This window comes from Glycine soja, chromosome 7, assembly GCF_004193775.1.
Source record: "Glycine soja cultivar W05 chromosome 7, ASM419377v2, whole genome shotgun sequence".
Taxonomy (NCBI): Eukaryota; Viridiplantae; Streptophyta; class Magnoliopsida; order Fabales; family Fabaceae; genus Glycine; species Glycine soja.
In genome coordinates, this window is record NC_041008.1 from 9,520,770 (window position 1) to 9,536,122 (window position 15,353).

A 15,353-nucleotide genomic window follows, 5' to 3' on the forward strand; every position below is an offset into this window, starting at 1 on the left:
GATAGACATACAATAAAATTATGAATATGGAATAAATTACTTTAAAAAGTTCTATTTGATTTTAAAACATTGTGATTTTAAATAAGAAAATCATTATAGTTTTGATGTGTCCATTTTAATTTAAATATAAATAATTAAAAATAAAAAATAATTAAAAAACCAGAAAATTAAAAAAATAATTAAAAAACCAAGTTATGAAATCAATTTGCCACGAACCAGTTTCATAACATGTGTTATTAAACAAAAAACCTCAAATTGATTCCTGACAAAAAAATTATTCACGTTAAAAAATTGATTTAAAAAGAACCAATTTCTCAACGTCAATAATAATTTATATCATCCACATAAATTATTTTTTGCTTGAATATTTACATAAATTAATTAATGTATTTGTATTATTTATGTAAAAAGTCTATGAATAGACAACAAAATGGTTTTCAAGAATAATAACTAAACAAACCCTTTATCTCTTTTTACTAATGATCAATATCGAAAGTGAAATTGTTCAGAGATAAATAAAAGTTCGTTGTAATGATCTTTTAAATATTTTGGGTAATGATTAGAGTGTTTTACCTCCCTAAAATCAAACCAAACAATAAAGCTTTTTCCTCCGTTGTAATGAAATTTTAATTAATTTAATTAAACTTTTGAAAATGCAAAATTTTTAAAACAACCAAATTTATAATCATTTTTAAAAAGAAAAAAAACATTTTAAAATGCATTTGTAATTATATTTTAAAATAAAATGAGTCATTTCATAAATTTAAATAAACCAAAAATAAATTTACTTAATGTCTCTAAACAAGAAATCACGTTTTTTAAAGCTAAAACAAAAAGGTTAAATGATAATAAGAACACCACCTTACCATTTATCCATGGCTCACACCCTCTACCGTTAAAAAAAATTAAAAGAACAGAAAATTTAGTAGTTACATATTGGAAATGAAACTATATGCTACAATAGTCAATGAACCTAAAAGATTTCAGAATACATTAATTACAGTCTAAATCTAAATTTATTGACATGATTCTGCGGTTTTATGCCAAAAAAATAAAGGTCTGAGCATTAAACCAGCCTACATAACACAACCAGCTCACCCCTTCCTCAGACAATAAATAGGCATCAGACAAACCGCACAGTTTTTAACGAAAAATCCAAAGCTCACTTGAAGAAAACTATCTCAATACAGCAGATACCTTGTACATACACTATCAGGAACCATAGCTTACTTGTATTGACAAATGATTGCAGGTACATTTTACAATCATCCACTGAGCAAAACAGATTATGCAGTGGATTCACCTTCCCTCCAGAACAAATCCTGTAATACCACAAGATCAGAGTTATATACTTAAATTCTGCAACCTCAGCTATGTATTTGTAAGTATAAGTATATACTGTACAGGAACAAAGTTAAGTCAGCAAAGATTCTATCAAGAGGATGAAAAATAATATAAAAGATTGGTGTACTGCTAATTAACCTTTCAAATCACTTATTCTTGGGTAATGTGGTACACTTCACAATCACACAAAATCCCAACTTTGTATTCATATAATCATATTTATTCTAAAATTGCATATACTGTAACAGCCACAAGATAACAGAGATCACGCTTGCAAATGTCACATCTTAAACTTCAATATCTGGCTAAACCCCACGGTACAATAGGAACGCAATTTCAACTTTATGAATTTGAATTCTTATTCAGCTGTTCTTTTATACTCCTCAGTCCTAAATTTCAACACAAGTTTCACGCAGTTTACAGTTTCTCTGTATTTCAAGTAATTCAAAAGTATTAATCTTTTGGTAGCAACTAGCAGGCTAGGAGCAATTTGCCAATACTGTCTATACTGATCACAAGGTTGGAAGTCAAGTGAATAAGTGTTCATACATGTGCACACCAATACAAAGATGAGGTAGAATGCAAGAGAGAGAGACGAGAGAGAGAGAGAGTAATAGAGTCAGCAAGGGAGACAGACGAGGGATGGGTGAGAGTCGCCTCAAAAAGCAGAGGCGGAACGAGAAACAATTCCAGAGACAGGAAGGACCCACAGCGGAGCTACGCCTGCAGTAGCTTCCATGGATCTCGGAATACCCAAACACGGTGGAAGGACAGGTCGAACACTACAAGCTTCTACTTCACCAGATTCCTAGAAAATGTGAACGAGATGGACCTATGGGGCATCTTAGGAGAGTGGGGACAAGTTCGAGAGATATTCATCCCTACGCGTAGGAACAAAGAAGGAAGAAGGTACGGCTTCGAGAGATTTAGCGGGGTGATCGCCGTAAACAGACTAGAGCGGCAACTTGACAACCTTGTGATCGGAGGCCTGAAGCTACACATCAACGTACCAAAGTACGAACGTCAGACCGAGTCACGACCACAATTAAGACTAGGGCTCGAAACGAGGAGAGGCGGTGGAACACAGGTAAACATTGCACCACGGCAGAATCACAGGGTATCTTCGATGTCCTATAAGAATGCCCTACTCACAACGCCGACGACCCTAGGCCAGCGGCAAGGCTCAGCTAGCGCGAGGCTTACCCACGGCGAGTCGCATTCTTCAATCCACCTTGACATTCCGGCGGGAGCCAAACATTGGTTCTCCGATGCGTGGGTTGGCCAACTGAAGCTCATGAAGACACTCGAAGAAGCTTAAGAAGAAATTGCTTGGGAACTCGGGCCAGACATCGTGCCAAAATTCCTAGGAGACAATATGTTTATGCTCCTAGGTCTCTCGGACTCTAGTGCAGAAGAGCTATCAGCGGAGGAAGCTTAGCACGCGTCGACACCATTCCAAACGATGGAGAAATGGAATCCCGGCACCAAACCAGGGCAAAGACTCATATGGGTACAGTGTTGGGGCATTCCCCTCGTCGCTTGGGATACGGAGCAGATCCGGAAGATTGTTGCCGCCATAGGCGAACTAGTGGAGCTTGACGACGACATAAAGGAATTCCGGCGTTTGGACAGAGCGCGGGAGTTAATTAGAACCCCGTGGAGACCCACGCTGCAACATACCATAAACCTCCATATCGGCGGCGACCTGTATCACGTCCACATCGTCGAAGAAACAGGGTCCGATAACCACCCTCGCAGCCGCCAAACCCATTGCAACACAAGATCATCGGATGAGATAGAGTCCGAAGACAGTGACTCCGGCAGCCTACGCTCATCGATCCGTGGCGCGGCGGACGATGACCATGCACCGCCATGTACTGACTACAACCAAACCGGTGACGGACCAGGAGCAAGAGACAAGGAACATGACCCACTACCCAAAGGATCACCTTATGAGCCACTGGGTAATAACCTCGGTAGGTGGTCTGTCAGCATGACTGTCGAGGATGGCGCATATGATCAGGTAGCTGAAAAGGGGAAACTGCTAGCAACGTAGGTCAACATGGGTACAGAGATGCTTTACGCAAATAAGGAAAAAGGTGGAGAGATATTAGACGTATGTGGGGGATGCATCAAAAGGCAGAGCAGGGCAGATATGGAGTCTAGATTAGACAACGACAACTACATGCAGAGCAGAAATGCACAAGTCAACATAGGACCCTGTGGGCCAGCCTTGGACATATCTAACGGGTCACGTGCCCTACACATAGGTAGCACTCAAAATTCAAATATTTGTGGTAACTTAAACAAGGATATCGCTAACGATCACACTGTCGGTGCTAATGGGCCACTACTATTGGGCCTCACCACCCACACAACAGAAAATGAGCATCCTTCGAGCCCAAATACCATCAAAGCTGAAGCTACCACCCCGGTTTCTCGGAAGGTGTACTCAAAGAGCACATGGCGCAAAAAGCAACAGGCCTGCCACCAACCAAATGAACAAGCTGAGCACTCAGACAAGGATCAGAGCGAATTGGGCCTTGTGACCAACAGCATTCTCAATACCGGGAGCTTAACACCCATGTCCGCCGCATCGACCTTCATTGCTGGTACCTCCAACACCCTGCAGGAGGCAGAACACCTTTGGAATATGGCAAAGCAAATGGGGGTCACATGTACTACTGACCATGAAAGCTTCATAAACACCATTTCAGCCATGGAACTTAGAGACAGAAAAGAGGCAAAGAAGTTGGGAAATAGAAAAGTGCCCCATGAACATTTTAACATATAATGTTAGAGGGCTAGGGAGGGGGATCAAGTGGACTGCCATCAAGAGGTTAGTGACGAAACACAAGGTTGATTTGCTATGTCTTCAGGAGATGAAGAAACAACATATTGAAATCAAACTGTGCCAGTCCATGTGGGGTGATACTGATGTAACCTGGGAAATGTTGCTTGCCACAAATACAACTGGTGGCCTACTATGCTTGTGGAGCGAGAAGAGTTTTAATGTGGAAAGAAGGGTCAGCGACAGGGGTTTCATCCTGCTGGAAGGGATATGGAGAAAAGAAGAACAGAAGGTGTTTATAGTCAATATATACGCCCCATGTGATTCTCAAAACAAGCGTGTACTTTGGGAATCTCTAAGGCAGCTAAAGGATCTGAACCCAAGGGGCCTATGGTGCCTGCTGGGAGATTTTAATAGTGTCAGAAATGCATCGGAAAGGGTTGGAGTATCACAGAGAGGGGGGGGGGGGGTGATCATCAATGAATTCAATGACTGACTAGATGATGTTGAAGTTCTTGAACCACCATGCATAGGGAGCAAATACACTTGGTACAGACCAAATGGGACAGCTAGAAGCAAACTCGATAGAGTATTCATCTCCTCAGATTGGCTTTCTAAATGGCCAGCCAGCACACGGCATATCCTAGACAAAAACTTCTCAGATCATTGTCCAATGCTCGTTAAATCTAAAAATGCTGATTGGGGACCCAAACCATTTAGATTACTTGATTGTTGGCTCAAAGAAAAATCATTTGGGAAGGTGGTCAAGGACAGCTGGACACAGACACAACAAACAGGCTGGAGCGGCTATGTTCTCAAAGAAAAAATCAAATGCCTCAAGGAAAGAATCAAGCTATGGAACAAGGAGCAGAATCGAGACACCTTCAAGAAGTTTCAAAACATAGAAGCTGAGTTAAACAAGCTGGAAAATGACATAGCTGAAAGACAAATGACTCCCCAAGAAAGTCTGAATAGGAAGAGGCTGCAGCAAGACCTATGGAGAGCAGCCCTATCACACAAATCACTAATGAGACAAAAGGCCAGGTCCAGGTGGATCAAAGAAGGTGATTGCAATTCCCGGTACTTCCATCTGATGATTAACTCAAATCATAAATCTAATGTAGTAACTGGAGTGTCCATCACAATGGCTCCTGGGTGGAGGAACCAAACCAATTGAAAGAAGAATTCCGCCGGTTTTTTCAGCAAAGATTTCAAGAACCATTGCAGACCAGACCAACTTTGAATGGTATCAGCTTTAATAGCATTTGGCACCAACCAAATCAATTGCTGGTGGGCACCTTCAGTGAGGAAGAAACAAAGTCAGCAGTTTGGGAATGCGGTAGTGAAAAGAGCCCAGGCCCAGATGGGCTTAATTTTAAGTTCATCAAGCAATTTTGGCAGACCCTGAAACCTGAAATCTTGCGCTTTCTTGGTGAATTCCATGCTCATGGCACTTTCCCAAGGGGAGGCAATGCCTCATTTATTGCTTTGATACCTAAGGTGACCGATCCACAATGCCTGAACAACTTCAGGCCTATTTCCCTCAAAGGCAGCGTCTACAAGATAGTGGCCAAGGTGCTAGCCAATAGATTGAAGAGTTATGCCAACCATCATTGATGAAAGACAATCAGCCTTTATAGCTGGTAGACATCTACTACATAGTGTAGTCATTGCTAATGAAGTAGTGGAGGAAGCAAGGTGGGGGAAAAAGCCATGTTTGATATTTAAGGTGGACTTTGAAAGGGCATACGATTCAGTCTCGTGGGATTTCCTCTTCTACATTCTAAGGAGATTGGGGTTCTGTGACAAATGGATCCAATGGATGGATGGCTGCCTCAAATCTGCCTCAGTGTCGGTGTTGGTAAATGGCAGCCCCACATCAGAATTTGTCCCACAAAGAGGACTCAGACAAGGAGACCCACTAGCACCCCTCCTATTCAACATCGCAGCGGAAGCTTTAACTGGACTCATGAGAGAAGCCGTAAAAAAGCTGTACACTGAATTTCTAGTGGGCGCAAATAAGGTACCAGTTAGCATCCTCCAATATGCTGATGATATCATATTTTTTGGGGAGGCTACCATGCAGAATGTTAAAACAATTAAATCGATCCTGAGGGCTTTTGAACTTGCAGGCAGCTGAATACTTGAATTGCAGAGTCCTGTCTATGCCATTCACATATTTGGGTATTCCAATTGGGACTAACCCAAGGCATAGTGAGCTGTGGGATCCAATCCTAAGAAAGATAGAGAAAACTAGCTAGATGGAAACAGAGACACCTATCCTTCGGGGGGGCGAGTGACTCTAATAAGATCAATCCTAACATCTATCCCAATTTTCTTTCTTTCATTTTTCAGGATTCCCAATAAAGTGGCGGTCAAGCTGGTCCAAATTCAGCGAAGGTTCCTATAGGGTGGAGGGCCGGATCAAAAGAAAGTTGCGTGGGTCAAATGGCAGACAATCTGTCTCCCAAAGGAAAAGGGGGGCTTGGGAATAAAAGAAATCAGGATATTCAACAATGCATTGCTAGCGAAGTGGAGATGGAACATGCTGCAGCAAAATTCAGAATTGTGGGCTAGAATATTGGAGTCGAAATATGGTGGGTGGCGAGCATTAGCTGAAGGCAGATGAGCCAACAATGAATCAATATGGTGGTAGGATCTAATGGAGGTGACACACAAACATAGCTGAATAGAGTACTCCAAAATGAAATAGTATGGAAGGTGGGATGTGGGGACAAAATTAGATTTTGGGAGGACAAATTGGTTGGAGAAGGGGAGACATTAATGAGGAAATATCCAAGGATGTACCAAATATCCTGTCAACAACAACAACTCGTTCAACAAGTGGGAAGTCATACAGAAACAACATGGGAGTGGAAATTTCAATGGAGAAGGCCTTTGTTCGACAATGAAGTGGACACAACTATTGGCTTTTTGGAAGACACATCAAGGTTCCCCATTCATCGACACCTAGCAGATTGCTGGGTATGGAAATCGAAACCTAATGGACACTACTCTACAAGGAGTGCATACCATTTGATGCAACATGAAGCAGCAGAGGCAAATACTGATCCTGCATTTGTGGAGATATGGAAGCTAAAAATCCCAGCAAAAGCAGCCATTTTTGCCTGGAGGCTAGTCAAGGACAGATTGCACACTAAAGAAAATTTGAGAAGGAGACAAATACAGCTAAATGACACATTGTGCCCTTTCTGCAGAAACTACGAGGAAGAAGCTTCCCATCTGTTCTTTAGCTGTACAAAAACACAATCCCTATCATGGATTAACACATCGAGAGCATTTTCAGCCAACCCAAGGCACCACTTCTTGCAACACACTACTGGCCTACACGGATCGAAACAGTACAGCAGATGAAAATGTTGGTGGGTCGCATTAACCTTCACAATTTGGCAGCACAGAACAACAACAACAACAACAACGCCTTATCCCACTAGGTGGGGTCGGCTACATGGATCAACTTCCGCCATAATGTTCTATCAAGTACCATACTTCTATCCAAATCATTAAGTTTGAGATCCTTCTTGATAACCTCTCTTATAGTCTTTTTGGGTCTTCCTCTGCCTCGAATTGTTTGCCTTCTCTCCATCTGGTCTACTCTCCTCACTACAGAATCTACCGGTCTTCTCTCTACATGCCCAAACCACCTAAGTCTATTTTCCACCATCTTCTCTACAATAGGCGCTACTCCAACCCTCTCTCTAATAGCTCTGTTTCTAATTTTATCCTGTCGAGTCTTACCACACATCCACCGCAACATCCTCATCTCCGCTACACCTACTTTAGTCTCATGTTGGCTCTTGACCGCCCAACATTCTGTTCCGTACAAAATCGCCGGTCTTACCGCAGTCCGATAAAACTTTCCCTTTAGCTTGATCGGTACCTTTGCATCACATAACACCCCCGATGCTTTTCTCCATTTCATCCATCCTGCTTGAATGCGATGATTCACATCCCCTTCGATTTCTCCATCATCCTGTATTACAGACCCAAGATATTTAAACCGTGTGACTTGAGGGATAATATGGTCTCCTATTTTCACCTCTGAGTTAGATACCCTCCTACTTTTGTTGAACTTACATTCCATATACTCCGATTTGCTTCTGCTTAAGCGAAAGCCATGTGTTTCTAGAGCTCGTCTCCAAGTTTCCAACCTCTCATTCAACTCCTCCCTCGACTCTCCAAGGAGGACTATGTCATCTGCAAAAAGCATGCATCTCGGCGCTATCTCTTGGATTTATTCCGTGAGGACATCCAGAATTAAGGTAAAAAGGTAGGGGCTAAGGGTTGACCCTTGATGCAAACCAATTGTGATGGGAAAATCGAACTATTTTCTCAAACGAACCATTTAATGGAAGCAGAATGAAGGAGGATGCAATGTTCCTGGTCTGGTCATGGTTCACAGAGCTGGAGAAAAGATTTACAGAGCATTACAACTACTGGTCCAGCAACCTATCAGTAGCTTTCTGTAACTAGCATAGATGGGAAGCTATTGACCAAATGTAACAATGTATCTAGTCTGGATTCTAACAGAGGGACCTTCATCCCACACAGTCATACTCCTGTATTCTTAGTACCCCTGGTACTTTTCTATAATATAAATGATATTTTTGCTGATAAAAAAAAAGTGTTCATACATAAAATTTACATCACCTTCCCAGAATGTAATGCACATACACGAAACATTCAGATAATAAAAGAACATACCAATTTGGTAGCAGCAACTGTTGAGCGCTGCCTTTCCTTTTTCTCACGATTGCACTCGCCACACCAGCTGGAGAAATCTTTTTGATACAGTTTCATCTCTCTAAAGACAGAACTACAATGACATAACACAACTTTCATATTAATTTACTCAGAAGAAATGAACAGAGAATAATGACGGGTGTGATTTCTGAAACTAGTGGATAGGCCAGAGTAATTTAATATGAAGCAAACAACTCAAAAAATCATTAGACAAATTGAAGTAGCAATGAAATCAAGCAACAAGTGAAATCACCTTCTGCACCATAGAAGTAGGTTGACCCGATTACCAGATGTTGTAGCTCTAGCACCATGGCGATGACGACCACGATGAAGGACGGCTCGTCCAGGGACATGAGAATAATCAAAGATCTCCTGCTTTCAAAAGTGTACAACCACCTATGAGAAATAGCAAAAAGCAATGGTCCATAAATTTCCCTACAATAGTTAACAGACAACACCAACTAACTTCATTGGAACAGAATATGAACCCAAAATAAACAATCATTTGGATTTGCTTTCATGATTAAAAACAAATATATACCACTAAAGCTAAACTAAAAAACAGAAATGAGAAATGCTAGGAACACACTCTTTTATTGGTTGAAATTTATTGAAAATTGGAAAAAAATGTGGGTCCCATGCCTTATTTAATGTTCTCTCTAATGATTTTGTAGTATTCAAGAAATTTTAACCAATAGATGTCAGAAAGAAGGTGTTGGAGTGTGTCCCTAGCACTCAACAAAAAAAACACAATTACAGATACACCAATTCACAACACACATGACATGAAGAGCAATATTTTTAATTCACAAGTTATTGTTGTAGGGGCTCAGGTTGTAAACTAAACCAATCCCACACTTCATCCAGATCAATATAGAATCTCCCAAAATTTTTAAATTTGATTATTTTCTTCTCATGCACATATGACTGTACCTAGGGCAATAAACATATTTCTATTTAGCATACATATTTCAAAATAGAAATATTATGGCCAGTATAGTAAAAGGTGCCAAAAGGTAACACCTAAAGCACGGAGGACAGCTAGCTATTTGAGGCACAGAAGGAGTCAATGCTTTTTGCTGATTGAAAGTAGACCAACATACACTTACAGTGATGAAAAAAAAAAAATATGCATTGAATCTTCCTAAAACCAATATAATTTTATGTTACTCAATCACTACAACTTACCTCTGAATGACTTCCAGTATTTACATGTTTCTCACATCGTACACCCCGAAAAAACAATTCCCCTCCAGAAAATTGCTTACCCAAGCAAACATTTAAGGTTACTTCTGAGTCATCCACATGGAAACCTACAGATGCAAGACTCTTAGTTTTACAACATCAGACATATTAACATCAGGAATGCAGATGTATTAACCAGCATATAATATGAACCTAGCATCATCAAAATACGTCACCAATAATAAAGCATTTAAGGTCTCTATCCAAGCTTAGTATGAATTTGAAACTTCAAAAGAAGTAATAAGCTGTCTGAATTATTATTAACCACAAAGCTCCATAGTTATAATAATACCATTATGTAGGTTCACTTACTAAATATTATGCACATGACCTATGGAACGATAAAACAAATACAGATCCAGCAGAAGTCGTACCTAAGTCAACATCTCTATCTTTACCATATTCTACAACAAAACCATGATGAGAATCCAGGGTTGACCCGCCAACTTCTGCAAAGAAGACTGTATAACAAACAATTAAGTGATTGAACATGTCTTGTAAGAATGAAAAATATAGCTAATCATTTCTAAAATATAAATAGATTCAGCCAAATCACCATCATATTATAAAGCAGTCTTCATTTACCTCTAGATAAGGGACGGATAAAACCTTCCATAAGCTTGTCAAGCATTGTTTCAAGTCCAAAGTCATCAAGTACAGCACCAAATTTATTCATTGTATTGGGATGCATGATCCGAAATTTAGTTTCAGTCACCCACTTCTCAAAATTTTCAATCTAGGGAGACAACAAATACATTGTAACATACACAAAACATAAGTAAACAAACAGGCATCTGTTTACAACTTCCAATTTAAAAGAGGAGATAATGCTTGTATCATAGGTGATGATAGTTAAAATGATGAAGTACCTCAGACAGCAATAACTCACAAAAGTGGGTCTGAAATATGTCAAATATAAAAATGCCTGGAAAGGGTTCAGATACTATACTTCTATAGCTTTGTTCTGTATTATCATTAATTGCTCTCAGAAATGTGGGGACAAAGAATGTAGCAGGATCCACAGAGTACAACTCCAGATGTAGAGGCTGCAAAGTTGTGTTTAAAAAACTGTAAGTTTCGCTCTAAAAATACAAGAAAGGAGGTAGAAGAGACCAGGGAAAGAGTGCAATTAATTATCATACTTCACATCAGAAAAATAAACACAATGTTTTAAGATTAATATTTCTTATTTCCTTTGAATGGATATTGAGCACCTTTTCAACAACAGCAACACAAATGAAGGAGATTTAATCACTATTATATTTCTTTTTGTACAAATTTGAATGGATCTCAACAAGTAATAATCAACCTATATCTAGATATTCTTTAAACTGCAGGCTCCCTAATATGTTGCATTAAGGGAGTGGCATGACATCAGGGGCTGGGGGAAGGGGCCAAGTCTCTAGCCATGTAAAGTGATAAGTGTTCATTAGATCATTCATATGCTGACATTTTCTGTTTACTTTTTTTATAGGAATCCTTACACTGGGGAGAATTGCATCATATCAATGGCAAGCATATACAGCAAGAGAAATGTTAATCTCAATATGACTAGATAAAAAATATAGGATTGAAATTTTTAAATTGGTTCAGGGCCATGTAATCAATCCCAAATGGCAGCATGGAGCGGATGACATCAAAAACATCATAGTGGGTAGCAGGAAGGCTGTCATTCCAAGGATTATAAATAATTTATACGATATACATATAAAAAAAAATATAAAAACTTCAAACACAATCTGATTATTAAAAGTTAAAAAAAAAAAAAACAAAAAAATTGAACACTGGGTATTGAGTGGCAGAACAGAGGGTAAAAACAAAGGAATAAGAATTGCAAGCTGGACAGAGGGATGTGGACAGAGTAAGTGTGTATGGTAGAGGTTGAGTAGCAGGGATCAATGGCAACAAGTGGGTGACAGTAAATGCCAGGAATGGCTGGAAATAATCAGTAGCGATCAGTGAGCTCAAGCTCATGAGAAAAAGGAGACCAGAGGCTTGCTTCAAAGTGAATAATGATTGGAAATGAACTAGGGAGAATAAACAATTTTCTAATAAAAAAACATATGTTGAGGAAAAGATGAGACATTATATAATTAGGGATGGAAGAGGTGAAAAATGGGGCTTTACCCTTCATGAGGCAATAATGGTGTAAACAGCATTGGATGGACACTGTACATGATTGATAACATTGGTTTAGGGTGTTCTATATTTCGAGTACTCAAGATCTGCTAACATTAAATGTTGTCTAAATCAGGAAGTTGGATTCATCATTAGATTTAGCCATTACAGTTTATTATATATGCTTTTTTTTATTTAAGAAATTACTTTATGAGACACTCTTTCTCTCTTCCTCCCAGTCTTGTGGAAATCATTCTTTTAGGTTCAACATTAATTTCAGGCCAAAATAGTAGTCAAGATGAACTGTCAAACAAGTTAATGTTCAGTTACCACATACCTGATAATTTGCTATTATCCTCTCTCTATATTCTCTATGCTTTTGTGCCTGCCAAAATAACATAGAAACTATCATATAGTAAAATAATAAAAAGCCACAAGAGTGTGGTAATAATGATGATAACAAGGACTATTTTTTCAGAAATAATCACTTATTTTTTCAAAAATTCTTAGACAGCTGGCAAAAATATGCATTTGTTTTCAAAATAAGTTGAACCAAATATACAGTTATTAACAGAAATGGAAAATTTTCCAAAGGCACTTCAACATCCCAGTCCATAAATATAACAAAAGGAAAGTTATTAAACCACTACAGCATGCAAATGTTATTAAAACTTCTCATTCTCAGAATCATCCTAACCTCAATAATATTCAAAATTTCATTTTGTTTTTCACTAACATAGAACTAGAAGAGTATCTATAACATTGATATCATCCCAACATTGGAAATTTGGCAGGGTTTTACACTTCGTAAAGCCATGTCCAGCTCAATAACCAGACATGGATCATTTAGTGACACTAAAGAAAAAATGACAACCAAAATGTCACAGAATAGCACAAATATTTTTACTCCCCCTGAAGCTTCCTGTCTCAAACTATTTCCAGCACACAAGAATTAGAATTCCAAGCCTAAGGAAACAACAATTGTTTAGAAAAAAAATATAGAGAATTTTTATAATCATATGATTAATATAAGAAAAAATTAACCTGATTAGAGATATTTATAATAATTAAATAAGTAGTCCAATAAGGGAGCCCAAATGAATAGAATAATTTAGTTGTTGTGGGCTTGGGGTCATGAACCAGCCCATTTGCTTGTGAAACCTTAAAAAGACTAATGCATGGGGTTACTTTTACTTATGTAAAAAAAAAAGGCTCCATCCACAACGCTCACCAGCCTCGCGTTTCCCTTTGTATTTTCACTTTCTCCCTTTCACATCTCCCTGTCTCTTCCTATTTTCATCATCTCCCTTCCCTTGTTCCTCACTGTTGCTAGCAGTCAAGTCATTTACAGAGAGAAAACATGCATTATTAGAGTTTATTGTCTTCCTCTATCTATTTTCACTGTCTCCCTCCAGTACATGTTTCTTTTCTTCCTCTATCGTTGCTCTATGTGGCGGCAAACTTCCAATGAGGAAGTGCACACAGTTGCAGCAAGGATTTTTTTTTTTTTTACATGAACGCCCAGTTTATTGTGAGCCATCAAGTTGCCAGTTTTCTCTTAAACCAGCTGAGTCAAACTGATTTCTACAGGGGCATTACATATCCAATCTAACTAGCTACTCAAACAGGTGATATGTCCGTTTCCTGTTCCTGGTTCTGGTTCTACCGACAAGTCAGAGCCAGTTTTGATAACACTGCCTAAACAAAACATACTTGCAATAGGGGTAAATGTGTCATTTTGAGTCATTAAATCACAGGCCTAAGAAATCATCCTACTTTTCTTTGTTTTCCACGTATATCCTCCTATAGAAGCAATCCATGTTGAAAGGAGATGGCCTCTTTCACTAAACCCATCACCCATTGGTAAGAAACCATTCTACTGCTAACACAAACTAGCAACATTCTTCCCATTCGTGCCACTAGGCTATAACTTGACAAACAAGTTACGAAATTCACCCAACTAAAACTAAAAACGCAATCCCTCACATAATTTAACTTAATTTTCTTCCATTTTCCAAACAAACATATTTAAAACCGAAAAACAAGTCAAACACACAGAACAGCGATTAACAGTGAAGGAACACATTAGGGGAAAAATCAGAAACACACTCTGTTGCGTTCCCCGAGGGGCAGATACTTGAGGAGAATCTCGCGCATGAACTTGGCCTTCTCGTCACGCGTCACGTTGAGCATGCTCGGAGGGAGGTACCTCTCCAGCGAGCTAAAAATGTTAGGGCTGAAATCCAATTGCATGTCCTCGTAGCCATCGGGCTTGTGCTCCTTGTTAGGGTTCAGCCGCAGCCTCAGGCTCGCCGTCGACGCCGCGGCCACGGTGCCGTTTCCGCTGGCGCTGCCCTGGAGCGACATTTTCGGAGTAGGGGAAATGAGCTACGCCGTGGTCATGGGGAAGAGCGAAGGGGAAATTAGGGTTTTTCGGAGGAGAAACGAAATCGGAGTTGGAAATTAGGGTTTTGCTGTGTTGGGCAAGGTGAGAGATTGGGTTTTATAAATGAATATTTTTTTTACAGTACTGTACAAGTTTTATAAATGAATATGTGTATTTATACCCAAAAAAAATGAATGTGTAAATGTTTCTTAAAAAAAAAGTGTAAACATAAAATTAGTTACGGTCCGAATGAAAATAAAATTGGAGACAAGGAATAGAGAAATAAGTTTCATTATGAATTTTTGTCAAACAAAAGTTTAATTATTAATTATTATAGTGTGCAATTTAATTTTTAATTGGTTAATATTATAAAAAAATTACATAGAAATTAAACTCAAAAATGAAAATGTTGTTTTATATACGCGATCAATAATATGTCATTGCGATTGTGACAATGAATTTTATATATCTCTTGCAAATTTGTTACCTAAACAAATGCCCTCCTATTAATGGTGCACCAAAAAATAGCTCAACCTATACCATTGTGACTGATGCATGAACGAAATATAACATCTTAAGATTCCAATATGATTATTTTTAGTAAAATAATAATAATTAAATTGTTAGTTGTTTATAAGGTTTAGTGAAAAATGGTTAGTTTAAGAATTCATTGGAATTATTTCGGAATCACAAAAGAATGCAAAC

The 15,353-nt window shown here is 38.8% G+C and overlaps 1 protein-coding gene across 1 annotated transcript; it reads right to left on the reverse strand.

Annotated features, from left to right (window-relative positions):
- Positions 1 to 905: 905 nt before the first annotated feature.
- On the reverse strand, positions 906 to 14,772 carry LOC114418654 (uncharacterized PKHD-type hydroxylase At1g22950-like). Its single transcript, XM_028384112.1, has 9 exons — positions 14,372 to 14,772; positions 12,600 to 12,647; positions 11,014 to 11,190; positions 10,730 to 10,880; positions 10,519 to 10,605; positions 10,088 to 10,212; positions 9,153 to 9,271; positions 8,861 to 8,972; positions 906 to 1,322 (listed from the first exon to the last, which is right to left on the reverse strand). Exons 1-9 carry the CDS (start codon positions 14,627 to 14,629, stop codon positions 1,287 to 1,289), a joined length of 1,113 nt encoding a protein of 370 aa, XP_028239913.1. The 5' UTR covers positions 14,630 to 14,772; the 3' UTR covers positions 906 to 1,286.
- Between the last annotated feature and the right edge of the window lie 581 nt (positions 14,773 to 15,353).

What these genes read in the sequence shown, in the direction of transcription:
- LOC114418654 (XM_028384112.1), bottom strand. Translation starts at nt 14,629, where the DNA reads ATGTCGCTCCAGGGCAGCGCCAGCGGAAACGGCACCGTGGCCGCGGCG. An exon ending in GGATAATAGCAAATTATCAG is followed by an intron (nt 11,191 to 12,599) that starts GTATGTGGTAAC and finishes ACAACTTTGCAG; the next exon opens with CCTCTACATCTGGAGTTGTA. An exon ending in GTGAGTTATTGCTGTCTGAG is followed by an intron (nt 10,881 to 11,013) that starts GTACTTCATCAT and finishes TTGTCTCCCTAG; the next exon opens with ATTGAAAATTTTGAGAAGTG.